The sequence below is a fragment of the Prinia subflava genome, chromosome 1 (genome assembly GCF_021018805.1).
Source record: "Prinia subflava isolate CZ2003 ecotype Zambia chromosome 1, Cam_Psub_1.2, whole genome shotgun sequence".
NCBI classification, from domain to species: Eukaryota; Metazoa; Chordata; class Aves; order Passeriformes; family Cisticolidae; genus Prinia; species Prinia subflava.
Genome location: NC_086247.1, coordinates 100279089 through 100306486, shown reverse-complemented (window position 1 = coordinate 100306486; position 27398 = coordinate 100279089). Strand labels below are relative to the sequence as shown.

At 36.8% G+C, this 27398-nt stretch overlaps 1 protein-coding gene across 7 annotated transcripts in view; it reads right to left on the bottom strand.

Annotated features, from left to right (window-relative positions):
* The window catches only part of SUGCT (succinyl-CoA:glutarate-CoA transferase), a 327347-nt gene that overhangs the window by 108512 nt on the left and 191437 nt on the right, over nucleotides 1-27398 (bottom strand). The window contains exon 13 of one of the 7 annotated variants that reach the window (XM_063405296.1): nucleotides 15965-16130. The exons of the other annotated variants lie outside the window; for them this stretch is intronic. Within the exon in view, the coding sequence (XP_063261366.1) occupies nucleotides 15981-16130 (150 nt within the window). The 3' untranslated portion in view covers nucleotides 15965-15980. The remainder of the gene's footprint in view (nucleotides 1-15964; nucleotides 16131-27398) is intronic. 7 annotated transcript variants of the gene reach the window in all.

Below are 27398 nucleotides of genomic sequence, written 5' to 3'. Positions count from 1 at the left end.
GAACTGGAAGTGAGTTTTAACTTTCTGGGCAGACAAAGTCATTTTGATAATGGTGGCCACCAGAGACAGGAAGAAGTCTAAACATTCTTGATCTTAGGGGTTAGTGGGAATTCAGATGAATGTGAGGGACCACACATGTTCTCTTGGGAGAAGGGTGCTGGCAGCCTTGTGTAAAACACAGTCCTTTTTTGGCTCAGGCACAAAGGAACAGGAGAATCAGCTCTAAGAAAGTCACACTTCTGGACAGATGCAAGTCATTGCAACTGTGCATACCATATGTGCAGAATGGTAAGGAGGGGACTGAACACAAAAATCAAAAGAAGGAAAGTGACAGAGCCCTGGAAAGTGGGTTCCTCCTGAAGCAGCAAGCCTTTAAATACCATTTACCAGGCCAAGTCAGCTCAGGAAACTCTCCCTGCTGCCAGCTGAACTCTATGGCAGATGAAACAAAGAAACAAAAATTAACAAAAGGGCATTAACAATAAAAGACAGGATTCAGTGTAGAATCTAGTGAAATTAAGCCTTTTCTATGTCAGCCTGCTCTTGTTAACCTAACTTGAACTCCCCACATGACTGCTTGGGTCAGGAAACAGAGCAGTTACAAGCAAAGAACTGCTGCTGCAGCAGTTCTTTGCTTGTAACTGCTGCTGCACTAGGCAAGCAGGGAGCCCAGTTCCGGGAAGTATTTAACATTCATGTGCAGCTCTAGCAACTGCAAAAGTTGTCTGCTGAACAATTTACAGGTGGAGTGGTTTGTTCTGCTACCAACGCAGGGTTATGGATAAGAAATTCCTGCTATACTGTGCCAAGTCCTCAAGCATACCCAAAAGCCCATCTGGGCTACAGCAAGCCTTTGCCAACCTGCATCTACTGATATCAGTCAGGATTATGAAGAAAAAAAGCCCACCCTAGCAAAAGTAGGTGGAGCTAATCTGTGAAATAAAATTCTACCCTTTTACTGGGGAAAACCAGTATGGCCTATACATAACAATAGTGAGAGATAGTAAATAGTAAAGAGAGAAAAAATGATCCTGAATGAACAGTTTCACAACGGTTTAAGTACTGTATCATAAACTAAAGTTTACATTTCATTCCTCTATGCTGTACTGGCAGTATGCAATCCTTCTGCAAGTAAAATTAATATTATCTTTGTCACCGATTACCAAAGGAATATACATTTGGTTTAGTGTACTTTCACCTAGAAGCTAGTTACCACATCTTGCATCATAGGTTACCTCAAAATTTTCAGTTCTTCCAAAACCAAAAAATTTTGAAGCATATTGAAATAATGAAAATATCAGTTTGGAAAGGATTGTTAACAAAGGTTAATACCAGTTTAAAAGCAGCTGAACTCTTCAAAATTTTCAACACAGTGTCCTAGCAAAACAAAATATCATTAAACCTGCCTTAAAAAAAGAAACTTCTAACATCAAAGAGTACTAGGCATTTATCCTCAGAGCAGTGCGTTACAGGTGACCTCTATAGATTGAAAATAGGATTACATCAACAAACCTTTCACTTTCAAGTGGTGTATGGTGTGATATGAAAGGGTGGTCTCCCTAACATTTTGCAGTGCTACTGCCTCAGGCCTAAAGGAACTATGCAACTAGGTATGCCCTGTCACATTCTGATCTGCAATGCTGACGTGGATGCAAGAAGCCAAAGCCTTTGAAAATGATACTTTCATCTGATGAAACAAGCTGGAGAACTCTGAGCAAATGGGTGTGAGAAACATGAGAGGGAATACAGGTAAGGAGACAAAGAGGAACCTTTATGGAAATATGGCCATACACTCATGCCACCAGCAACAACTCGTGTCTGTAGCATTGTGGCTTAGCATCAGATAAAATTATGTAAGAGCTTGAGATTAACACTTAATAGCTGCACTTGGTGTCTCCTTCCTTATGTGAAGGTTTCAGACACACAGCAGGCAAAGCATAGAGGTTTTTTCCTGGACTACATTTGACAAACAAAATAACTATATACTCAAAGACAGAGCAAATCAATAAAAATAAACATAATTATTTAAAAACCCCTTTCATCCTTGTACTCCCTTCCAGAACTTGCATGGTCTTCTGGGCATGCTGAGTGGGCTTGCACAGCTCCTACTTATTGAAGTCAGAAATTCCAGTTTATTTTGTATTCAGTAGGTTTTTTTCACAAAAAACAAAAACAAAACCAAACCAAAACAAAACAAAAAAAACCCGCACAACCAAAAAAAAGACAAAAAACCACACAAACACACACACACACACAAAAAAAAAAAAAAAAAAAAAAAAAAAAAAAAAAAAAAAAAAAAAACCTGACAACTTCCCAGCCCTCCTTTTTAAAGATTCAGTGCTTTCCCTGAGGAAGCTTTCTGACTTGATAAGCTTGAAACATGCCTACAGTGTCTAGAAGAGACTCAGTTTTGTACATTGAGACTCAACATTGTATACTTAAAACACTCAAATAATCCTACTTCAACAAGGTATTATTTTGGAAATAAATAAAAATTAGGAGAGGAGAATCTTGAGCCACCAGGCTTCAGGTACTGATTCAGCACTGTAAAGGTCAAATAGACTTATTAAAGAAAATGTGAGCGCCAAGTTATCCAGTCAAGCATTTGGATAACTAAATACAATGCAAACTGTAATAATTCTAATAAGTTGTTTAACTCCCTGCAATTAAACTACAATTCCCCAGAAGTCATATTGCATGCCATCAATCTCATTGTCCAAAAGAGTGTTTGTAACAAAATGATCCATCATTTCATTCCAGCACTATATGACGGTGGCACGAAATGGCTTAAATATATAGTCATAAAATCTTTCTATATGCCTTACTCAGTGATACAAAAAAGAAAGGAAAGCTTCTAAAAGGATTCTATTATAATGCTCAATATTTTTAAATGCTTTACAATACCCCCTCACCTCTGGGTTTGGTAGTACACTGACTGCAAGCCAGTTGCTAGTTCTGTATAAAGGAGGATAAACCTCAGTTGGCAGACACTTCCTTAATTCCTCAAAATTTTACTTTTGCTGGAAAAGATTTCAAATCTCACCACAACAGTTAAGGAAAAAACTTGCACTCCAGTATAAAATATACAAATCAGAAAATATATACAACTAACAAAAACAGTCTCAGTACTACTGGATGAGAGGTATTTGGTTCCCCCTCCAACATTCCAGTAATGTAAAACCAGCATGTAAGGTAGAAAATAATTTTTCAATTTCAGGAAACATCATTACTAGCTGCCAAAAGTCTATCCATATAATAAGAACTATTTGCTAAAGCTGAACACCTGCAGTTTTATAGAAGGCCTCCAAGGAGAGCTGTAAGTATTCCAGTCTACTGATACAGCAGCCAATCAAAACCTGAAGGTTTTGCCTGAGAAAACAACATGTTTTTCTAGCTAGGTCTACATGCACATTTGCAGAGATTTGATTTGGAGAGGTAGACAGATAGAGAGATGGCCAGACAGCTTGATCATGATATAATGCCCTGTATGCAAAAGACAAGGCTAGTGAAGGATGTCTTAATTGAGTCCTGAAAGTAGGCTTCTGCTCCCAAAATGCTCTTGGAAGTAGTTGAGACTACTGGAACTTTGCATCATAGCAAACCATCACACAAATATGTGTGTATTAGTTGCCTTCCCAAATACAAGGCAAATGATTGAATTGTAAATAAAAAAAAAGATAAGTACAAAGGAAAAATCTTCCTCATAGTATGTGTAACAAATATATCCAAACCCCTGTCTCTGCTGGTTTCCGCAGCTGAAAGTGTGACCATCATTTCAGGTATGAAAAAGATGTTCTTTTTATTATTTGGTATGCAACCTCAGTAGCAAAGCTTTGCTCCTGTTAGTTACACCCAGGCTGTTACTATAAAGGTTATGCTCCTTTAGGGGAAGTTTACCTAGAAAATAAAGTCCCTTATACTTAAAAGTCCACACACAGTTATGGACTACCTAACTATTCTTAATTGATCTTACATGGATGAGGTGACTATGACAGAGCATAACCAGAGTTTATATATGGAGAAGTGGGAAGAAATAGGACTCCTTTCTCACTGCATGAGTGAAAAAAATATTTCCCACTATTCTGCTGTGATCCTCTTTGGCTGATGAAAGTTCTGCCTTAGATCTCGGGCTGTTTTAACCATTGCACAAGTGTTTTGTACATAACATGGTACATTCACCTTGAGTAACCAACCTGCAAATACTTTCTGAAATGTTACAATAAAGGTACATTCAGAGAAAGAAAACATTTCTTTCCCCTGAAATTTTGTCTTGCTGTTTGGAGATGAGATGAAACAACAGATGCTACTTAACCTTGGGCTCTGCTTCTCACCTTGTCTACAGGTAGAGATCATGAGCACAGAGAGTGCAACACGGGATTCTTTTAACCCCTTTCCACTGAACAAAGAAAACAGATTATCTTTGAAAATATGTTTCTGAACACACAGTTTTGCCAGCTACTGCTATGGCTCCATGTGACGCAAAATTCAAGTAGCATGAACTTCAGAGAAATTGAAATTTGTCCTATCATAATTCACCATGAAAAATCTCCTGCAAAGGGAAGGATCTAGAGGGCACATACCTGGATACACAAAAGAGTCCGAAATGGAAATAAATAAATAAATAAACAAACAAAAAGCTAAAGTATTAAACACTCAGTTATTTCAATAGTTGTTTACAAAGTCAAGGCTAGCATTCATTCCTGAATTAACACCAGAAATTCTTTCCAATGTACATCTATGTAAACAAGATCAACTCAGCTCTTATCTCAATGTAAGAGAAACACATCATCTCCCAAACTTAAAGGCAAAAATTAATGCTGTTAATTGCTCTGAGAAACAAAAAACAAATGCATTCCCTTGTTGGCCAGAAATTTAAAACTTAGCCATTATGTGATCTCAAGCAACTCTCCCTGAGGTCGCTACACCTTTTGTACATAACAGAAAGATGTGAGAGTAGAAGCAGTTTCAAGGAAAGTTTCAGTAACTGCTCACTGTGAGAGCCTCCCTCTATGCTGGGGCTTGAGTCCCTTTCAGCCTTAAGTACAACCACATGAGAGCAGACCAATCGCTTTCCAGGAGAACCACTGTAAAACTGATCCCAACCACAAGCTGATTTTTCTGATATGAAGACTGACCACCCTTTTTCAGAAAAAGGGGTTATGCCAGATAAGTTAGCCTGCTTCCACAAGTCAGGGTCAAATTTCCCTATATGAGAAAGGAAAGTCTAAAAGCAATTGAGAAACTAGAAAAACACTCACTGGTACTTATACTTATTTCATTTACTGTGGGCCAAAACCTGCATACTTATGTATAATATCAACTGATACAACTATCACACTACCTGAATTTCAGAATAACTCTTTTGGGTAAAACCCCTAGTCCTACCAAAGTCAGTCACTACTGACTACTTTCCTAAGGCCAGATCTGATCCTTGGTATTTGGAGAAGCCCAAATCACCCAAAATCTATACTGAATACCTGGAGATACAAGCACAAACAAAAAACCAGACAAATCATGCAGTCTGCATTAAATAGACACTTTTGCTTTCCTTTAGGAGGGTTTTGGCTTTGTCTTTTTTAATTCTATGTTTCCAGTGAGGTCCATTTACTACATGAAAGCTGTTGCTCCCTCTATATTCTGATGGAATGTGACACATATTTCTTGTCCTAAACTCCATCAATGAACACATTTCATTATGGATAAGAAAGATCCACAGAATTTAAAAGAAAGTATATTAGTACTACAGATGAATGTTGTTTGTGTTGCCCATAAATAGTTACATTACCTATTTTTGCAGCCACATAAGAACCCTGTTGTACAGTAAAGCACTATAGAAACAGAAAAATTACAACAGCCAAAGAAATTGGCTAGGTCCTTGCTAGACAATTTTCACACATTTTTATTTCAGGCAAGGAAATCTATACCAGTACCACACCAAAAAACCCAACCAACCAACCAAACCCCAAACACCTCACAAACAACAACCAAACAAATAATCAAAAGTTTCCCACAGCAACTAATTTTTTTTTTATTCTGTAATTTTAAATTGTAAATATTTATAGTCCTCTAGCATTCTGAAATTCTGTTACAGCTGACCACCTATTTTCCCCAGCAAAAGTAACAATCTATTTCTTGGGTCCAGGTTCAGTTACAGCTCAGTACGATGTTACCCTTTATACTACTGTGCACATATAAAAGTTGAGTGTTACAGGGGCACCTGTGTCTAAAGGATTAAGTTTAACAAATTATTTTAGTTATGTTAAAGAATGTTTAAAACCTAAGACTAATGAAATATTTCATTCCATAGTTTGATAACAACAAAAGCAGGAAATTCAGAGTTGACATTCCCACAGCAACCTTAATTCTATCCCATTGTGTATATTCATTTCAACTAAGTCTTTTTTTCTATGACCTCATAATATATGTGAAACAAAGGAAGGTGCTAGAAAAAATCCTAAAATTCATATATATCAGTGGTGTGTTAAGTTCTAGTATTACAGCAGCAGTAGTTGAGTGGAGATAACACTCTGGATTAAAAAAACCATACCTGTTGACACTTATTGAGTGCTATTGCCCGTGAATGCACATGCTCTACCAACATTTCTGATTGCTCGCCTTTCACATTAGGATGGGTACCTTACCCAAGCATGGATGCAAGAAACATAGAATCTGAAAGAGCCTATCAGGTATGGGGCTCCAGACAAATCTTACTTAATTTCATCCAGAGCTGGCTCCTGGAGGAGCACAATCATTTGTGTTTCAGCTCAAAACTAATAACCTGCCAACCCCAATCTGGCTCCACGCATATATAATCCAAAAGTTTCTGCAATGTTTCCTCAGAATCAGAGCACAAAGAAATTTGTTACAACTGCTCCCCTGTGCTTCCACACTGCATCAGGACAGGTTTATCTCAGCCTACAAGCTCTAGCTCTTCTCCTTATTGACCTGCCCGGGACTAATTTCCTCTTCTCCTGCATTTCACGTTAGAGTGGATGCAGAGTCCAGATATGACTATTACAGACCTGATATGTACATCCTAATAGGACTATTTGTACTGAAGGTAAATGTGTTGCAGAGCTGCCCTTGGGAATTTTTTCAGGAATTGGCCAAAACCCAAAAAATCCAGTGCTGTGCTGCACCTCATAAGTCATCATTTTGCATTAACCATCAGACCTGAGCAGGTTTTGTGTATGTGTTGCCCAAATAGCCTGTGCTGGGAGACACTGCAAGGTCTCCACACTGTACTTCTCATGCTATATGACAACAATTTGTATTTTCTGAAACTTGAGTGCAAGTACTTCTACACCTGTATTTAGACAAACATTTTCATATGATGCTGAAAGACAGCCTAAGTATCTAGAACTCAAGTTTAAAAACACATTACATAAAAACAGTGAAAAGCATATATAAGAGAAATACTTTTAGCTGTAGGATATGGGTATTTCACACCTGAAAACTCAAAATGGCATCTCATAGCACCTCATAAAGCAAACCAGGCACAGATCACAAACATGCAGAAATAAAATGCAGCATACATAACCAACAAGAGCGAAGGTAATACAAGAGACTGCATTTCTCTGTGCTAGCAGTGGCTGGAAGCGATTCAGGATCTAAGGGTAACTAGGAGGAATCTCAGAGCTCTCATGTCAGGGAAAATTGCTGGTCTTCAGAATGAAAAAGTTTGAGAAATTAATGAATACCAGCACAGCTCTGGCCATGCTCCACGGATAGCTCCAAGGTGTATTCTGGCTATTATTTATCAGGAAGATCTATATCACCTTAAGTTCTGGAGATTATTTTTTTACTGGAATAGTGCATCAAAAGCCTCTGCACAAGCCTAGAACCTGCATGTTGTTTCAGTGAAAAAGTCAAAATGTCAGTCAAACCAAACCTTTTCAACTGGAAAACAGGATCTAAACAAGCACACCCTAACTTGGGTGAAATTAAAGCGTGAAAATTCTGATGCCACTCTTCACAGTGCTCTCTAGGGTCTTCAACATAAAGCTTCTGCTTTGCAGACTAAAGGTGCAATTAATTTCTTACTGGACAGAACTATAAACAAGAGCCTGCAGTCATGAGTTGTTTGTCTTAAGACAAATAGATTTTAAAACCAAAATATGCAGGTGATTTACCATGAAGCAAATCACACAATAAGGTGCACATGAAAAATCTTCTAATTGCAATTCTGGTCACCAAGAACTAGAATCTGTAATTTTCTTGAACTCCTTACAGATCTCCCCTCAGTAATGGTGGAAGTTCATTGAACAGATGAAAACTGTACATAGTCCAAAATTGTTGCAATGTTGCCATTGGTACTCTCTTTCAAAATGTACTGCAGCTTACGCAGAACACAGAGACCACATATAAATGTTTTCTTTCACATCTGCAATTTGGCATAGTTTTTTTCCTTACTCGGCTGCAAAAAATGCTCATTATTTCTGAGTACTGTTAAATGGATTGGTTGTCACCAGTGTTACAGGGTGATAATAATTTGCTGCTTCCAATGGGCAGATATACAGTCTTTTAGAAGGCCATTGCTCAAAATTTGGTTTCAGTTTTTGTGTTGGTCTGCTCCTGAAACAACCTGAAGACTATAGAAAAAACATGGTTTGGGAAAGGGTTAGGCTTAGGGTAAACAGAGAATATGATCTAAGACTCCTGAAAGCAGGTGAAAGATTCCCACAAACTTTGATGGCTGTAAAAATGTGCTGACATTGTATAATGTAGAAATTGACTATACTGGTTATCATGTTTTTGAAGACATGCTGCTCTTTCTCCTGATATTTAAGCAAGTTTAGCTTTTTGCTATTGCATGATAGCAGCAGTGTACATGAACATTTGGTAAGACTATTGCTACTCAAAAAGGCAAATCTAGATGTGGAAGATTATATGAGAAATGGCAGAAGGCTGGAAGGTAGAAAAATGAATAAAAAACACTAAATGTCCATGTAGGCAAAAGATAAATTTGCCTCACATAAAAATAGCTATATATGACCCATTTTCCAATTCTGTCAGAATTTTACTGAAACCTAAAATAGATATTTCCTGAAAGTATTACAGGAATTGTAAGAAAAAAGTGCAAATCATAAAAAAGTGACTGATTTCTCTATCAATTCCAGTTTCCAAGAGGTTTTGAATATTTTAGAATTATTAAATGTTGTACTGATATCCATGTAACATCCTAGAAACAAGAATCAAATAACATCTATAGATGAAGCATCCAGCATGCAGATTTGGTCTGCCTAATGATTCAAGATAACTACAATGTTTACCAACTCAGATAACTATTTCAAGCTGAAAGGAAAAGGGTTCTATTCACTCTGCTTCTTTCAGGTGCCAAAAAGAGATTATTTTAAAATGGTTTGTTTCCTCTTTCATATGACAGGAAGCTAACACAGACTACATGGGCACTGACTGTGTAAACACAAATCATTTTTAAGCATTGTAAATATATCAACACAGAAAATATGCCATGTTTTTCTCTTTGGAAAGGCAGCCAGCAAAACATAAACCTCATCAGAATCTAACAATTACATATAGAAGTATGTTTTCAGTTTGCGATAAAGCCAACCTTAATAAAAAGTTCCATCTTTTATGTAAAACCAGAAAGTTAGTGAGGTGCCTACTGCACCTACGGCACAGAAAATGTAAGCCTTTATTCAGTACTTCTTTACAGAATTAGTGCAGCTGAATGATGGCCTCAGGCTGACCCAGAGGAAAGAAACAAACAAACAAAAACCAAAAAACAAAAGTTAGATCAATTTATTTGAATTCTGTAAAAACTACTATCATAGGATATGCAATGCTGTGAAAGCTTAGGAAAATAATGGACTTTTCAGATTTTTCAGGATAAGGGACAGTCAGATTAGAATTATTTGAACTCATGTCACTGGAAACAGCACTGAGTAACAAAGACCTTTGTTTTATCTTTCCATTCCAATAAAAACGTCTGGAACTGGTTTCAAAAATTCTAAATAACCCATTGCAGCATCCTAACAGTTCATATAAGAGCATTTTTATCTGGCATCCTTGGGCACCTTCATTCCCTATTCCTATATGTTACTGTCCTGTAAAAACTAGTACAACATACACATTTAAATAATATCTTTTAACAGATATCACAATTCAAAAGTCTCAAAGTTATCACAAATATCAAATATCACAATTCAAAAGTTTCAAAAGAGAAAATTCCTTCTAGATAACAACACCTACAAAAGCAGTACTGACAGAACTGAATGCCTAAATAAATGGATTTAGGGCTTGAAAATAGATGCAGCAGATCATAAAACTACAGTTATAGTGACATTTTTGGTAAAAGCATAGTATTTTTGGTATCCTATATAATGTATTTCTATTAAAATGGCCATTCTTACAAGATTTGTTTCCACTTGGTTTTATCTTATAACATTCATTAAAGAGGCATAATAATACATTTAACTCCATTGCTTTTCTTTCCTTTGGACCGCTGTGGTGAATTCAGCCCTTGGACTGCTAAGTGACAACCACCTCACTCCTGACCTCACCTATTGAGAGCAAGTCTCAGTGAATCCCAATGCTGCAGGAAAATCAGGTGAAAACAAAGTTCTAGCAGCTAGGAGATGGTGTGTGGGGTAAAGAGAAGATTGGCTGAGGCCTGGAAGCTGATAGATGCGAATGTATGGCTGTGAGCTGTCACTGGCTGCTCTGGACAGGTCACTTCCACCCGAACTTACTAACTATTTGGGAAAACAGCTTCTATTTTCATCAAAGCCAGTCACGTGCCCAAACAAGACTGTGAATCTGGATTGAACTTCCTCTGTGGCTTTACTTTAAAACAAGGAACTTAGCTTTTCCTCAAATTTTTGCAAGACTATGTAGACTAAGGGCTTAGAGACTTGCAAAAGATAGAACAAGGGGAGAGAAAGAACTTTTGATTCTCAATTCTAGTATCAAAATCAACTTAATTGTCTCCTAAAAGAAAGGTAGGTTATTCTAAATATTTCATAAAAGAGAATTTAGAGTTGATAACTTTCTCTTCTTGGATGATTTACCAAAGTCAAAAAATTAACAGATGTGGTATTTGATTTGATTACTTCTGTAAAAGATAGACAAAACAGTAAAATATCCAAGATCATAATTCAATATCAAAAGGGAAAGTAAGTACATTAATTTTGAGTATTTTCAAAGACCTTGTATAGAATTACTTGAGCTACAAAATTTTCTATCTTTTCAACTTTCTATAACAGGAGATGTTTGGATCTCCACAGACAACCTGTGAAAGTTCAAATATAAATTCTTATGTTTTCACTACATAATTCAGAGGGAATGGGAAGAGAACATAGTTCTAACAAATGATAAGACAAGATACGCAAAGAGGAAATCAACTTGAACAATTTTGTAACTACACCTTTATATAGCAGCAGTAACAGAAACTGAAGAGGTGCAGCTAAACCTCATAATACAATTTGCAGCAGATGTATTTGTGCAATGCTCCAGTGACCATATCATACCTCCAGTGTTGTTATACTTGGCTATATACAAGTGAAAAGGGAATATAAACTTTGTCAAAGCTTAAGGGCAGATAAAAGGGAATATTGTGCATTTCACTGGCCTTTCTACCGGTAAGCCCATATCCAACAAATATCCAGTTTCATTGGCAAAGAAAAGTTAGAATATATCACCCTGTGTTTTTATGAAAAGCATTAGAAACTCCTAAATAACTACAAATTTTCAGAAAAAATTAGGGATTTCTAAATCTTAAAATTTAGAAATTTCTCTAAATCTAAATTTCTTTAAAAAAATAAAATTAACATCTTCTTAGTTCACTAATGACCCTTAGTGTATGCAGAAGCATTAATACAAATCTGAGACAAAGTAAATTGCTTAATAGTTTTATTATTAATTTCAAGGGGTATTTCAGTGTAACTTGTATCCAAGCCTTGACTTAAATCAGACTTAACTGGGCAGCAATATAAATGAAAAGCATAAAATGCATCAAGAATGGATAACTCCTACTGTCCTTGTTCTGGTAGTCAGTGTTCTTAACAGGAAGAATAACTGCTTTTACTGTCACCAGTGCACTCAGCTGCAAAAATGCACAATCATTTCCTAAGGGTGTGCAACCTATCTTTCCAGAATTTAGATTCCTGTGTTACAAACTGGTGTTCACAGGTCTGTCTTACCTTCAAACTATTTTTAATAGCTATTTAAAAACTGTGGTAAATCAAAATACATGTTTTCTGTGTAGTCCAGAGATAGGAATTAAATGAAAAAGTCCACTTTAGTTCTTACTTTCATTAAAAGACACTTAAAAAGAATGCTAGTGTTGCCGTATCAAATGAATTGTGGGGGGGGAAAAGTCAACCTAACCACAAACCCAAAATACACAGATGTAGGAATGAAATGCAGAGTGTTAGCAGCAGGGAAAAATAAAAAGAAAAATGCAAATGTATTCAGCAGATGAGAAGTATGGAAGAAAAATGGGCTAATGACAACAGGAAATTATGTTTGTATACATATTGACAATTCTAACTAATTAGTTGGAGCTGAATGTGTTTTGGGCTTGACAAAGTGTTGGAGGTTAGGATTGCTCCTTTTGTTTTCCTTCTCTCAAGGAATTTTCTCAGTATGTTCCTAAGAGTCAGTAAGGACCAGTATTTAAGCGAGACAAAAGAAGTTGCCTGGGTTCAGGAGAAGGGTGGCATGGCCACTCTCTTAGCTGAAGGGTTTTCTCTCAGAAGAGGAAAGATACTGTGAGATTTGGGCTGGGGGAAGGGGCTGAGCACAGCTCCTAGCTCTCTCTCACTGTCAGTGTTGTGGGGTAAACAGGCTGCAGTAACTGTGGGGACAATGCACCACCACTGCAAGGTTCCGTCTCCTACCGCCTTCTCCTACTGTGAGTGAGTCTCTCCTTGTGGGAGCAGCCATTGCACTGGAACCTTATTAACACCCTACCTCACTAAAAAAAAGAACTCTTCACCATCTGCTCAGGTGCCTCAAGGGAAACCCTGGGACACCGAGCTCCTTACCCCTCTACGGGAGCCTCTCCTGTTCGTGTTCGAGAGCCAGGCTGCTGCTGCCCAGCCCCTTCCATTTCTCTGCCACAACTCTGAGGTTTCTTTGCTACACTATAGCCAAGCACCCTCTGCAGCTCCTCCACAGCTGCCGGATTTCTGCTACCTCTTGCTGCGCCGGGTGAGCCCACCCTGCCATTCCCGCCACTGGTCCGAGGTTCCTGCTGCACCCATCCACCATTACCACCTGAAGGAGACTTGACTGAATTGGCGCCACAGCGCCTCCTGCAGCCGCGGGGGAATCATCGCACCTGCCCTGCCCAGCCAGGAGCCAGCAGCGCCCCTGCCGGCTGTGACTGGAACTGCACCAAAGGGGAAAGCGCCTGCGGCCAAGAGAAGGCTGCCACTGGGTTTCTGTTTGTTCTTGCTGCCATTGTTGTTGTTTGTCTTGTTACATATATACTAGTAAAGAAGTGTTATTTGTTTTCTGATATTATATACATTTTTCGGTATCTGGTATTGTATATATATTCTGATATGTGGGGCCTGAAAGCCCCATAATTTCAAAGTTGTAGCAATTTGGAGGGAAGGGGATCATATTTTCCATTCCACGGGAGGTTCCCCTCTTCTTTGGCAGATACCTGTCTTTCAAACCAAAACACAAAGGTACAAGCAAAGGAAAGTAGGATTACATATTAATGTATACATATATATATATGCTCCTCACAATCACCATGTGGAATTTCTTAACATATTACCTTAATGTGAAAATGGAAATGTGTTTCCACTGTTTTATTTAGTCCATTTCCATTCACAAGATTTCAGTCTGCTATGATTAGATTGAAAGTGAGGTAAACTACATCCTAGTATCAACGTTCAAAATACAATAACATAATTAGAAACAAGCAGAAAATGAGTCTATTACATATCTTATTCTTGGACTTTTCTGGAATGCTAGTCCTCTGTGACTGTGTCCATCATTGTAAACTCAGAAGTTGCATCTACATGTTTCAAATATTCATAGGGAAGGAGTTGTTGTGCTATCTGAAGTACAATATCTGAGTATGGGAGTGGGGAAAATAGTAAGCAGTACCTTCAGAAAAGGGTCTGCCAAAGGTTTTACTCATCACACATCACATTTAGACATGCTAGTGGGAATATGTTATTGAGGATTCTACCAACAGCTGGATAATGGGACCAGGCATCAACCATGTGGTTGTCTTCAGGAGGCAGCACCACAGGAATCAAAGAATGAGGAAAACAAAAAAGTAACAAAAATCCTGAGACGGAACTGAGTGAGCCAATGTAGACAACCTGATAGGAGCAAGAGGAGAAGCTACAGCTGGGTGACATTTTAGGCTTTATTTGGAAATACCAAAATGAACAATAATGATTTGTTAGCAAGTATGTGTGAAATGTAGAAGATGATATTAAAGGAAGGTATGCAAGCTCAATGAGTCAGTATATATTCACAGGGGAGAAAAGGAAAGAAAAACCAATGGCCAAAGCATGTGATCTGAAATGTAGAAGATGATTCTGAGCTTTGACAGCAACAGGACAACGGGTGAATTCAATGCACTCCTACTAGGAATCAAGAGAATTTTTTTTTTCAGAAGTGAAATAAAATACAGCAGAATTCCAAATTGAGGGAATTGACACATGTAAGCCAAAAGTAAATAACAAGGACAAGGTTCAATGTAACCCAGTGTGAATCTTATTTAAAATTCCTTAAAATCCTGATAAGGTAGAAAGAAATAAGCTGTCTGGGACATGTATAGGAATGCCCATGTCTGGGAATGCAAGTAAGTAAAGCACTACAGGAATAAAAAGGGAATTTAGTTAGAACTCCAATAGAATATATCACTCCACGAGTACTGAGCACATGCATAGAGCTGACAAGTTTATTTATCAACATAAGTGATATAAATTAACCTTAAAAACACTTGGACATTTTTATGGTGAGAAATAGAAAAGGGCATTGAAGGATACCATAGATATAAATTAGACAGAAGGGAACGTAATCAAGGAGAACCTTCTTGGTTCGGATGTACCTTTCCAGTTCAGAAATTCCTTTTTTACCATACCGGTGATTAAATGAAACCAAATTCTTATATGTTAAGTGACTCCTAAGTACTATAATCATTGCTCCAGGAGTTATACACAGTTGCATGCAGAAACCCTTGACAATTTCCCATTCTTTCTGGCCACAAAACAATCCTGTGTTCATTGCCTGACAACATAAAATGTAGCATTAAGAGCAGAACTCATAAGATCCAAAAGCAACAGTTTCTTCTCATCTGACTTGCACAGAAAAGCAAGCAAGCTGAATATATTTTTCAGTATTGACAGAACAGTCACACATATTCCCTCCCAGCGGTATAATGGAACAGCCCAGGCATGTACAGCAAATATATCATGGCAAAACCCTTGACTAAATTCTTACTTGTATCAGTTCTAACTTAGTAAAGGGGCAGAATGGATACAAAATTGGGGAAAATGAAAAAAGTCAGAATTACTTCTTTAAGCAGAACAAGTCAACATTTACCTTGCATAAGCCTTGTAATCATGATTACAGTAGAAGCTGCTGGGAGGGCTAGTACATAGTCATTCCAGAAAGTAGTTCTGCTATTTTTTAAAGGAGAGGTATACACTACAAAATTTGACATATCTTTGATATTTACATCTCCTGCACTTTACCCTTTTACTCCATCTTTCCTCAATAACTCCACAGAACTCAGACTATTGCTAGCCATATCATCTAAGGGATTAACAGTGCATCACGCACTCTAACAGCTAGCCTGACTGAAGAATGTAGAATTTTTCTATTTCTCTAATTAGTTGGAAACTAAAAGCAAAGTAAGGCCTTGCTGCTCTAATGTGGCAGAGATGTACCTCAGAAGAAACACAGGCTAGATATTATATCAAAATTTGCTTCTTATCTACCTTCACTGTATGCACTACATAGACCTTACCACATACATGAAGATCTTACATATCTGCGGTACCAGCTTTAGTAATGGTTGGCAGCTCGTAGTTCAAAAGAAGGTGAAGAACAAAGACTCCCTTATTTTCCGATCCCCTTTGACATTTGAATAATTTTTTTTGTCTGTACATGAAGTTTAAATTTCCTTCTTCTTTCTGTTGGAAATATAGTAAGGAGAATAAAAAAAATAAGCTCAACAGCTGCAACAACCTGTCCTTGCCTTATATGTCCACAGGACTTAAGTTGTTCAAAACTGAAAACTTAAAAAAAATACAAGCCCCAAATATTGTTAGGCTGGAAAAATGAAACATATTTTATTCTCAATTCCCTTTGTTTCAAGCTGGTTCTCATTACAGTATTAGACTGACAGCCCTAAAATCTCAAAACTTCTGTTCATCCCAAAATATCAGCAAGGAGAGCATAATTTACTACTTTCTCTTGCCCATAAGCTTCAGATAGGACAGCGAGGAATCTCTGTCAGTCAAAAGCAGAGTAGTTCAATACTTCCAAATTTATGTAGTTTCAAAAAATGGACTGATTTCCCAAAGCTAGAAGCAAGCATGCCTTACCCAGGGTTCCAAGACTCTGCCACTACTTCTGCAGTGACAAACACCAGTAAAGATTTTATTATAAGCCTACAGGGAAGACTTTCTAATTTGTACTCTTGCCCTCCTAAACTCCCCACATAACAACTCTCAAAGCATAACCATGCCTTGGTTCCATTCTCTATATACCAGTCACTTTTATTTTCTGTCTAAACAATTTCTCACTGATCATTCATGAAAATAGAATAATAACTTTAGTTTTACCTAGATTTGTCTGACATAAATCATATTTTTCACACTACTTTAAAAGATACAGATATAATAACAAAAAAAATTTCAAATTATTCTTACCACACCCTAGATGACAGTATCAATCTAACTTGTATAAAAACTAAATAGATAATCAATAGGGCAATTATGTAACAATACACAAAAGAGGAATTTAAAAGAGTTGTTCATGCTATACTCAAAGCAAAGAACTGAAATTCAGGAAGATTTTATATATTATTATATCCAAGCAAAAACTTGATAGATTTTTAAAAAGACAGTTGTTCTCTGTGTTTTCTGAAAGATGGTGGTAGAGACAGGCAGAAAACCTTGGGCTATAAGTGAAAAGCAGATTGCATATTGAGTACAAACCTTCAAATATCCAGTCTTCACTCACTGCAACTTACATGCTTCTACCCTTTGTTTCTCAGACAGCTGCATTCACATTTGGCAAGGCACATACAAAATTTCATCCTTTAAAAAGTGATGAATACAATGAACTTCTTTAAGTCATACCCACTCACTTCAATGACCTGCAAGGTCCTTGGCAAATATTAGGCTGATGCTCACAGTGTCATGCTCCAGGATTTGAGCTGTTTCAAGGAGGGTCTCAAAAAGGTAACTGCATAAGGGAAACTTCTGCATGGAGAAACACCACAATGTCATGGTGCCTACTTAGCTTGTATATGAATTCTCAGACAACTTTTTCCTAAACTTTTAATTTCAGATTTGGTTGCTCTTTCGCTATTTCTTTTCAGCACTATCACTCCCCCTGTTAGGATGGTAAATGAATCAAATAAACCCTGAACAAAAATTTGAGAATAGACTCCCTTACTGTTCAATGTCTGACAACTATATGCAGGTTATTTAGTGTTCTTCAATCCCTTACTGAAAATTTTCTGTTAGCATTCCAGGAATTACGGAACTGTCTTGAAGGAAAACCAGCAAATCTAATATTGATGTTTGAGATGGGCTAATGACTTGACACCAGACACAAATACTGCATGATATTTCAGTTCCCTAATTTGAAGGGCATAATTCTCACTGCCTCACACACGGAAAGACATGTGTCTTCAGGCTTCATCCAGGACACTATGTTACAGACATATTTATAAACTGTCACTAGATCATTGCAAGAGGGTGAGCAAAAGGCTTCCCCCTCTCCACATAGCTTCTGTATAAATGCTGCTCACAATAACTTGTTCTCATAGATGTGGAGCCCATTTATTTCTTCCCAACCCTAGAAATCAGAAGGAGCAATAAGGCCCAGATCCTATTTACCCACTGCATCAACACACAGAGTAGTGAAACTAATTTAGAAGTGTATCACACATGTACTGCATTACTCCACTTGTACCCATAGTGGCACTAACTTGATCTCTCTGGTTTTAGTAGTTTATTCTCTTAATGCTCACTTTTAGAATAAATATTCCTGCTGGCCAAGTCACATTGTACAGTTGTTAATGAACACAAGCATTACAAGGCCAAATGAAACCAGGGTTTTTCATTTAAGAGATTCTTCCCCTCTAGCTTCACCTAAAAGACAGTAACAACAAACCTGAAATGAGCTATCTCACTGTCATTGATAGAAGTGGATGCCAAAAAAGTGGGAAGGAAGAGACCATGGAAAGTAGACAGGAGAATGTAAAACTGTCCATTTTAAAGCCTGTCTCAGAACATGTAAGGCTAGCAGTGCATTTGGTAAACCCCTCTACTGCTTCAGTGAAAAAATCACAGCAGGGAGCTGCAGACAACATTGAAGGCTGCCCTTTCTTGTGGTTTTTTTTTTCTGGTTTTGGCAGCATCTGTCCATTTCCACATATTGTGGCTGTACATTCAGTTGAACTAAAACAGTTAAAGGAAAAAACCAAAAGGTAAGGCTCAAAGGGCAATGAATATCCCAGGGTCTTGGAATTCTGCAGGTGTGGGGATCCTGATTCTGGCTAGTAATCCTGCTGTAGAAAACACTGCAATCATTTTCAGAGCTTTCACATCTGCCTAGTACCACCCAACCAGCATCCAAATTTCAAAAGCTTGAAAATCAAATTTTTTTAAAAAGTGATTTTATAACCTGCTCCCTGACCTTGCATAATACATGTGGCAGGGAAAAAGAGGGGCAATCATCATTCAATAAAACTGCATTATTATTAACATAGCAGTGTAAGTACCAGTGGGGTAGACCCACAACACAGTCTTCAGGATGTATTTTTAAGGACAAAGCACAAATTCCTTTTTCTATGACTGCTATGTTTTTTCTCATAGAAATATCTAAACATTGCAAGTATCAGCTCAGGCAGAAACCTCTTCCTCACATTTTAGAAATGTGAGGCACTATGCAGATGTAATCCAGTATTTTTTAGGAAAACCATATGAGGTTAAGCTGTACAAATCTGCTGCTGCAGATTACACTGTTATGTCTATAATGCTGCTTTTTAAAAATATTTTTCACTATATCTCATTGTTTCTGCCAGGAATATATTTGAGCTTGGGACAGTTAAAATACAAAAATCAAACAAATAACTGCTCCAAAAAGCTCTCCATATCAGTAGATTAAATAGATAAATAGTGAAAAAAGGAAGTAGGATTATTCCAATTTACACAGGGAGAATGAAACTAATAGCTCTATGGTGATTAGTACTAAGTTATCAAAACAAACAAACAAACAAACAACAAACAAACAAACAAAAAAACAAACTGCAAAAAAACCCAAAACAAACACAAACAAACAAACAAAAAAAACCCAGAAACAAGACCAGGCCTAAGCACAAGCATTTTTTCCTCAAACTAGCTCCTGACATAATAAAGAAGTTATACTGGCGGTGGAAGGACAAGTTTGATCTAATAAAAAGATTTGCCTGAACGTCACTTAAGAAAGATGACTGCCTTCCATGTATAAGATGCTTTGCCACCTCTTTAATATATCTTAGAGTCACTGAAAATAAAAGTATTCTCATGATGCTGAGGTAACCATTTATATTAAGATAAACAAAATGAGATTTTTTTCTCAGTGCTACAGTAAAGGAGTTAAAAACAGGAAATCATGTAAGCATGGACAGCATGCAAATTTGTGCTGTGCTTTGGGGTTCCTACAATAAAGGAAAGAAGCCCCAGCATGTCTTTTACACTGTAAACACTTTTTTGGAGTTAGTCACTCTGACTAATACAAAAATATGTTTGACAGAAAAATAAAAAGTTTAAAATTACATAATTCAAGTTTTGAAGTACTTACTATAAATATTCATCAGGTTGATCAAGAGTTTGCATAAGTGATGAATTCAGTTTAAAAGAAGAGTTTTTTAACAGCCTTTGGTCAGACACAGTATTGTCCATCAATTGAGATATAAACCCAACAGGCTTAGCAGAGGAAATGTGTGTTACTCTTTTTGTCCTAAGCTATTGGTTTGACATGTTTCTATGTACTTAATACCCCAATCATTATCATAAGTTAGAAGAAAAACAAATAATACTTTTATTCACAGGAATTTTATTTGCAATGACATTTTAGGAGTTTTCTACAAAATTACACCCAGACTAAAGAGAAATAAAAACTAAGAGAAAAAAATGGACCAGATTAAAAGGAGAAAACATTTAATCATTACACTTCAACTACTAATGTTGAAGGACTCAAAAATGTCAAAACCTCTTAAATGTCATTGTGGTTCTTAGATTAAAAAAACAGGATTCAAATCTTTAAATGCAGATGTTGATCATTATACTTCTAAGCAAAATTAACACTAAGACACCTTTTCATCCTGCTGGCACTAACACTTCCTTCTTCACTTGAAAATGAAAAAGAAATAACAAGAAATTCCACCCCACAGCAAGATGAGAAATATGGCTCTTCAGTAGCTAAGGATCTGACAATTCCATTTCAAAAGACCTACTTTCTTGGTTAATGCTAATCATCCCTTATAACTGACAAGAAATCAACTAGCAAGAAACAAGCTTTTACTGTATTTCACTGTTAGTTTTTCACAGACAAGGTTATCAAGTAAAACTTTTTGTTGCAAACCCCATCAAGGCCTTTTAAATCTAAAGTTTACTACTTCCCTTGGAAGAACATCTGTTTAAAATGAAGTGTAGAAGTCTAACAACAGGCTGTAAAAGGTGTATTCTGAAACTTTCAGTCAACAGATTTCTAATTAACTGACATACAGAATCAGTGCTCTGATTTAGATACACCATAAAGAGCAGAACTGCAAAAGGACAGCTGAGGACAGAAGGTATATGACTTGAGTGAAATCCTTAGCTGTTAAAAGGCAGCAGAAGAGAACATGGTTTGGCCTTAGATCCTGTTTTCTAATAGTTTTTCAAGAGAAAAAAAAATAACTGCCTTTACTGGTTTATATAATAAAAACTAAAATTTATATAATAAATTTATATAATAAAATAAAGTTTTATTTATATAATAAAATAAAGTTTTATTTATATAATAAAACTAAAATTCATAAATTGCTTTAATATATTTTTTTTAATTTTTCAGGTATGATCCATACTATCGATATATTTGGAAATAAAATGTAGGACAAGCTAGTAACTTGAAAAAAATACCTTATCTTGTAAAAATGTTTTGTTTCTAGTGTTTATTAAGTTGCAATCTCTACACAACTGAACAACTGGGAAAATTTTCAAGTACGCTTCCACAATCCAACCAATTTGTAGAAAACATTCACTAGGTTTTTAAAGAAAAGTCTCTCTTGATCAATGTTCATCTAAGCTTCAGTGTCTCTCCTTCATCTTCGAATATTTTCATTTCTGAATCAGCACCAGGGTCCTTGGAGCTATACATCTAGTGGGCATTTTTCACCATGTAAAAGGGAACCCAACTTTGCCTGAAACCTCAAGGTTTTTGGTTTTGTTTTAAAAAAAGAGAAAAATATACAAGGTCACCCTTATTGCACTTCAATAGCAATAACTTTCTATATATTAAGTCTATGTAGAAAACTATGATGAATAAGGAAAGGAAGAGCAAGATGGAAGCAAGGTTTGTGGGATAGAAGAGCTACATTACTGAAAACTGTGAATGAACTGTCTATTCTTATCTACTGCTATTTTATACTGAAAATCTATTAATTTAGAATGTTCTAAACTGGAGGAGAAGTAAATCTTGTGTACTTTGCCAAAAAAAGCAGAAAAAATCCTTGATGCAAACATGTTCTGCTACAATGGTTCTATACTCTGTAACTCTCCCAGCAGAGCCCATCCATCTGACCGATTCATAATCAGACCTCTGACAGAAGCCTAAAGCAGGAGTTGCAATTTAATAAGTAACCAAAGTGTAATAAACTTATAATATATTTTCCCTACTTTTTATGTCTCTGGTGAATATTTCAAGAAACATAGTTGGATTTAAAACCAGGATAGTTCACCTATTAGGGCAATGATATAATCTGTAGGTCAGTTTTTGAGGAGGCTAAACCAGACCTCATTATGAATAGGGAAAAATTTTACTGTCAAGCTTTTTCAAACTGTTAGCTGGATAAATGTCATTAAGAATAAGGTTGAGAGTTGTTCTCATTAATGTAGTCTTTAAAAGGTAATGAGCCTCCTCATATGGGAGCTACTTTTTGACAAAGAACTTTGAAATGAACATGTCAATTGTGGGTGGTAAATTATATGCATGTACACATACTGTGTTTGGAGGACATTTTTAGGCATGGAGACTCAAAAAGTGGATTGCAAGGAAGGGGAAGAGAAAGGAGTTCAGTCCTAGAGTATAATCTATGTTTTATCCATGTGAATAGTAGTCTTCACTTTGATTTGAAGAGAAGTTGCATTCTACCCAAAAAGGAGCTATAAATACCAATCTCTAAGTACACGTACTTGTTACAGTTTGACACATTTAAGTCCATCTTAAGACTGATTTTTGCTGCATCAGTGTATTAGTATTGTGTTACATGCATGTAATATAAACTTACATGAATCACTTTAAATTTAAATTTTGAGTGTAATACTTTTTTGCATACACTTTTACAATGAATAGTAGGAAGAGTGCTGCAAGCAGGAATTCACACATTTCTTTCATTAATGCCAGCATTAGATATTTATTTGAGCAGGAAAGTTGGACTGCTGACCTCCTGTGGACCCTTCCAACCTTAGCCATTCTGTGATTCTTGAATTCTGTGAATTACTGAGGTATTGCACTATATACTTACATATTTTAACCAATATTCTTAATGCCGTAATTACAGGAATCACTCAATTTTATGATCAGTTGGTAAATTTAGAAATGCACATGTTTAAGTATCTGCCTGTGTAAAACTGCATAGGCACCCATTCCAGATTTTGGAAATGGGGTATACAAATCATATGTTCCAAAAGGTAAGCAAGTGACAGCCACTGAATTACCATAGATAATTACAAACTATTCCCTGTTTCTACCCTACCCCTTCAATCTTTAATACTACATAGAGTGCAACTTAATCTGCAAGGTTCTGGCACACTGAGTTTTGAGACTCGACCAGAATATGATATTCAATACAACAGATAATTAGTTTGATAAGAAACAATGAATATTGCAGTGTAACTCACTGTGCTTTCCCTGACACTGGCATACACAACTTTACACCAGCATGAAAACTATTGCAAAAGATACATCAGGTCATTTGTTCATAAGCAAGTGAAAACAGTTCATCTATCCAGTAAACAAGGAGAAACAATATAAGCCAAAGAGTGGACAGAAATCAGGATGCCCCAAAGGCTTCCTGGAGTCCTACCAAAGAAACTTTAGTGTGGGGAGATTGGCTTTCCACAGCCAACGTTTTACAGTCCCTCTGGATCTGAGTGAGCAACCTTAAACAAAACCTTAAAGTATGTAGCTTTTTAAAAGAGGGTGTTGGACTAAAATGCTTAACCATAAAGACTAGCTCGTCTTTCTTTTAAGTCAACAGTTGTGTCCACTTAAGAGGCACCAAAGGGGCACTGTGGTTTTCTTTTAAAGGTTTAAAAGGAGAAGCAGTGAAAGAAATATACCCTCATATTTACTTAAAATTGCTTTACCTCAGGAGCTTCGGAAGCACTGGACTGTTTTATTAAAATTGCCTCTTGGTAGTATAATAGTGTTGCCAAAAATTACTGCTCACTGCAGTGATTAAGAAGTCACTCTTTTTCTTAGAAAACCTTTGAATTGTTTAGTCCCCCCAACAGCAGCAAGTGAGCAAAGGGCATGTTTTTAAACAATAAATTAAGACAAATAAAAATATTAGCACAATCAAATTGGATCCCTGTCTTCCCCCAGTAAATATGTCTAATGTCACATACTTATTCAGAGAGGGAAGAAGGGATTTCGCCTTAATAACCTCTTGGGGGGGAGGGGGAAGGCAGAGAGAGAGAGAGAGAGAGAGAGAGAGAGAGAGAGAGAACGTAGTTGTTCCCCATTGCCTTGTATGCGTTACTAAGCTGTGATGCCAGCCACATGCTGATTATCTCTCCTGTTACATAAAGTGCTCTCCTGTGGTGCCAACTGCCTGTCGGTATCCTGTGGTCTGTATCCTGTCACATGAAGTGTTATCCTGTACTACCAATGTGCTGTGCCAAAGTGCTGCTCTTTGCCACCATGCTCCCAGTCTTTGAAGCTCAGACGCCCTTTGTTTTCATGCCTACTTCTGCCCACATCTTAAAAGCCACCCAATGATTAAAAGAGAACAAGAATACTTCTCACTAAACAGTGATGTTTTAGTTACACTGTAAAACAAGAAACAACACAAATTACTGTTGCTCAGGGATTCTGGAGGATATGAGAGCATGGCACAAAAAGTCACATAGGAGACAGTTGCCACAAGGCCCTCTGTGACTCAGAGGTTGCACCTTCACGCTTCTATCATTTATGGGTCAGTCTGAAAGATGGAGTTTTATTTGTCTCAACATTTTCCAAAGGCAGTCCTGAGATCAGCTGCCCTGCTTGAGATGTAAGCACCCTTGGAGTAAAACACTGGGAATAGCTGCCTCTCATGAAGTATTGCAATGACACATTGTCAAAGAGTGCTGCCACTCTAGCAATCTGTAAACATGCTAGATCATCAAAACAGTGCAGGAGTGATAATGTGTTACTGGAAAGGTGGCAGTAGCATAAAAAGAGCACATCTACAACCAGAGTACACCTGACTACAGGCTGACAGCCAACTCACTGGTCTTTTGGGTGGCCTAGCAGAAATTACAGCGCTAAATCAGCTGCACTGGCACTAGTGCTTCTGGCAACCGAAAATGGCAACTCCTACATGCACAAATATAAAGCTTAGGCAAAGGGTCCCCTAGTCGAGGAGAGACAAAAGAGATATTGAATAATCAAATTTTTGTGAGGACACAGAAAATAGAATCTTATCTCCCAGGGCTTGTGGCCTTTCCTACAACAATGCTTTGTAAGGAGGGAATAAGGGCCAACAAAACTATATATTATCCCCTGAACCCCTCTATGAGGCTAAGGGACATTTTAGTATAAATCTTACAATTTATTAGTTCTGATGTTTTTAAATTTTTCTCAGATCTCAAATAACCTTCTCGTTTTTGTTAACATGTTCACCAAATATCAATGCAATCTATTATAAAGAGCAAATAAATCCCCCAACCAAGAGCAAAAATAGCTTTGCCTGGTCAGTTCTGCTTATCAAGGATCGAGATTAACTTGAAGGATGAGATTTCAGCTTCACAGAATTAAACAGCCTCAATTCCAGTCACATGATGAAGGATGAGAAACAATTATTTCTTCATTCCAATGGTCTCTTGAGACTTACTACCAAGACATGGGACAAACTCCTGATGCCAGATGTAAAGCTTGCAAAAGAGTTTTTAAATATCAGTTTCCCCACAGTTCTAAATCAGAGCTCATGCTGCAAGAAGTAACTACAAAAAAAGGAAAGAGAAGAAAGAGAAAAGAAAAGAGAGAAAGTCCAAATGAAACCTTTTCACACTATTAGTCTTACAAACTGCTATTGGTTGATTCTGTTTCTGTGAAAACATGAACAGTATCTTGCAATATTTAAACAAAAAGATTGCAAGAAAATAATGGCAAAGCTCTGCTTGAAAAGATTAAAGGAATTCAAGAATCAAATAACACAAAGAAAATCCCAAATCCTCTCACAAAATCTTTAGTTTATACAAAGAAACTAGCAGAAAAACAATATTCTTGCCTTCATCCAAAACCCACAGCAGACACTTTCTGTTTGTAACCACTAGCTTTGAATTAGGACAAACATTGCTTAATTTTTGTGCTACAATGACTCTCTTCTATAATCATGCAAGAAAATGCACTGGCTGTGAAGACAGTTTAATGGGAAAAAAAAGGAAAAATCAATGGTAGATAGTAGTCTCATGGTGTATAAACACTATGGAAGTGGAGGGTTTTGATTGTTTTTACTTGAAATAACGCTATCAGCATGTCTTTTCTAAACAAACTTTCTGCTGTAATGTTCTTCTTCCTGCCCTGTATATTGTGTCATACTACACCATATATTCTTTATACCCTGTTATTGCATCCCTAGGGTCAAAGGCAGAAGATAGAAAAATTCCTGGAATAATATCCCCAATAAATTACTACTAACTATTATAATTCAACATGGGCATATAAACGGCACTTTAAAGAAAATTGAATTTGTTTAAAATTAAAGCAGACCTGGTGTTACTTTGAACAAGAGGCTCACTGATTGTTTTCAGATTTCCATAATAAAATAGGCTTTTTTGTTTTATGTTTTACATACCCTCTGAGGAAAGGAATTGTACCTCAAAACATATGGGTGTTCAGAATCTTTATTTTTAAATACAATCCTCCATGCTCATAAAACCCTGATTGGAAGCCAAGGAATTTACAACAAGGTGCATAACAGCAAGCCTGAAAGAAGGCTAAAGATGAAGAAAAACAGAGTTTTCACTCATTAATTAAAATAAATAAGAAGAGAGTCTAGAAGGAAAAGTGACCTTAATCTGAGGACAAATATCTGTGATTTAATTTAGTGACATCTTCTCACTATACGTGAGTGTATGGGCACCAAAATACACTAGAAGACAGACTAATAAACCAGCATTTATTATGTGTAGCAGGCATGAGGTTTTTTTCAGTCTACATCACAGTCCTTTCCTTTTATTGCTGTAATACGTTACACTGAGAGCATGAAGAAAGGATTCTTCTGTCTGAATTTTAGGGAACATTTTCATGCACAGCTTTTCTTCTAAAACACATGTTCTGTTAGAACAACAAGCTTACATGGCTTATTTTAAACTGTGTTATATAACCTAGAACCTTGTTAAATATGCTCTTATACACCATGACTGAGTATGCCTCACTGAGATTCAGTGTATGCCTTGAGTGTATGTCAGACCCGTGTATTACACCACCTGTGAAGTGTGCTTCTAATCCACCAACGCACATATGGATAAGTTTTTTATTATTGGGGAAATGGTTCATTTTACATTAAAAAAAAAGAAAAAGCAAACACTCATTTTTGTTTGGGTTTATGTAGCTTTTCCTTTTATTACAAAATGTTATTTTGGGTGAGGGGCAACAGCGTGAGGATTATAATTGGGCTTTAACTGGTTTGCCCAAAATCTTGGTTTTTTCTGTTGGCTAATGGATTTATTTTCTCTCTCTCCCCTTAACTGGGGAATCTTTGGTACTTGTTT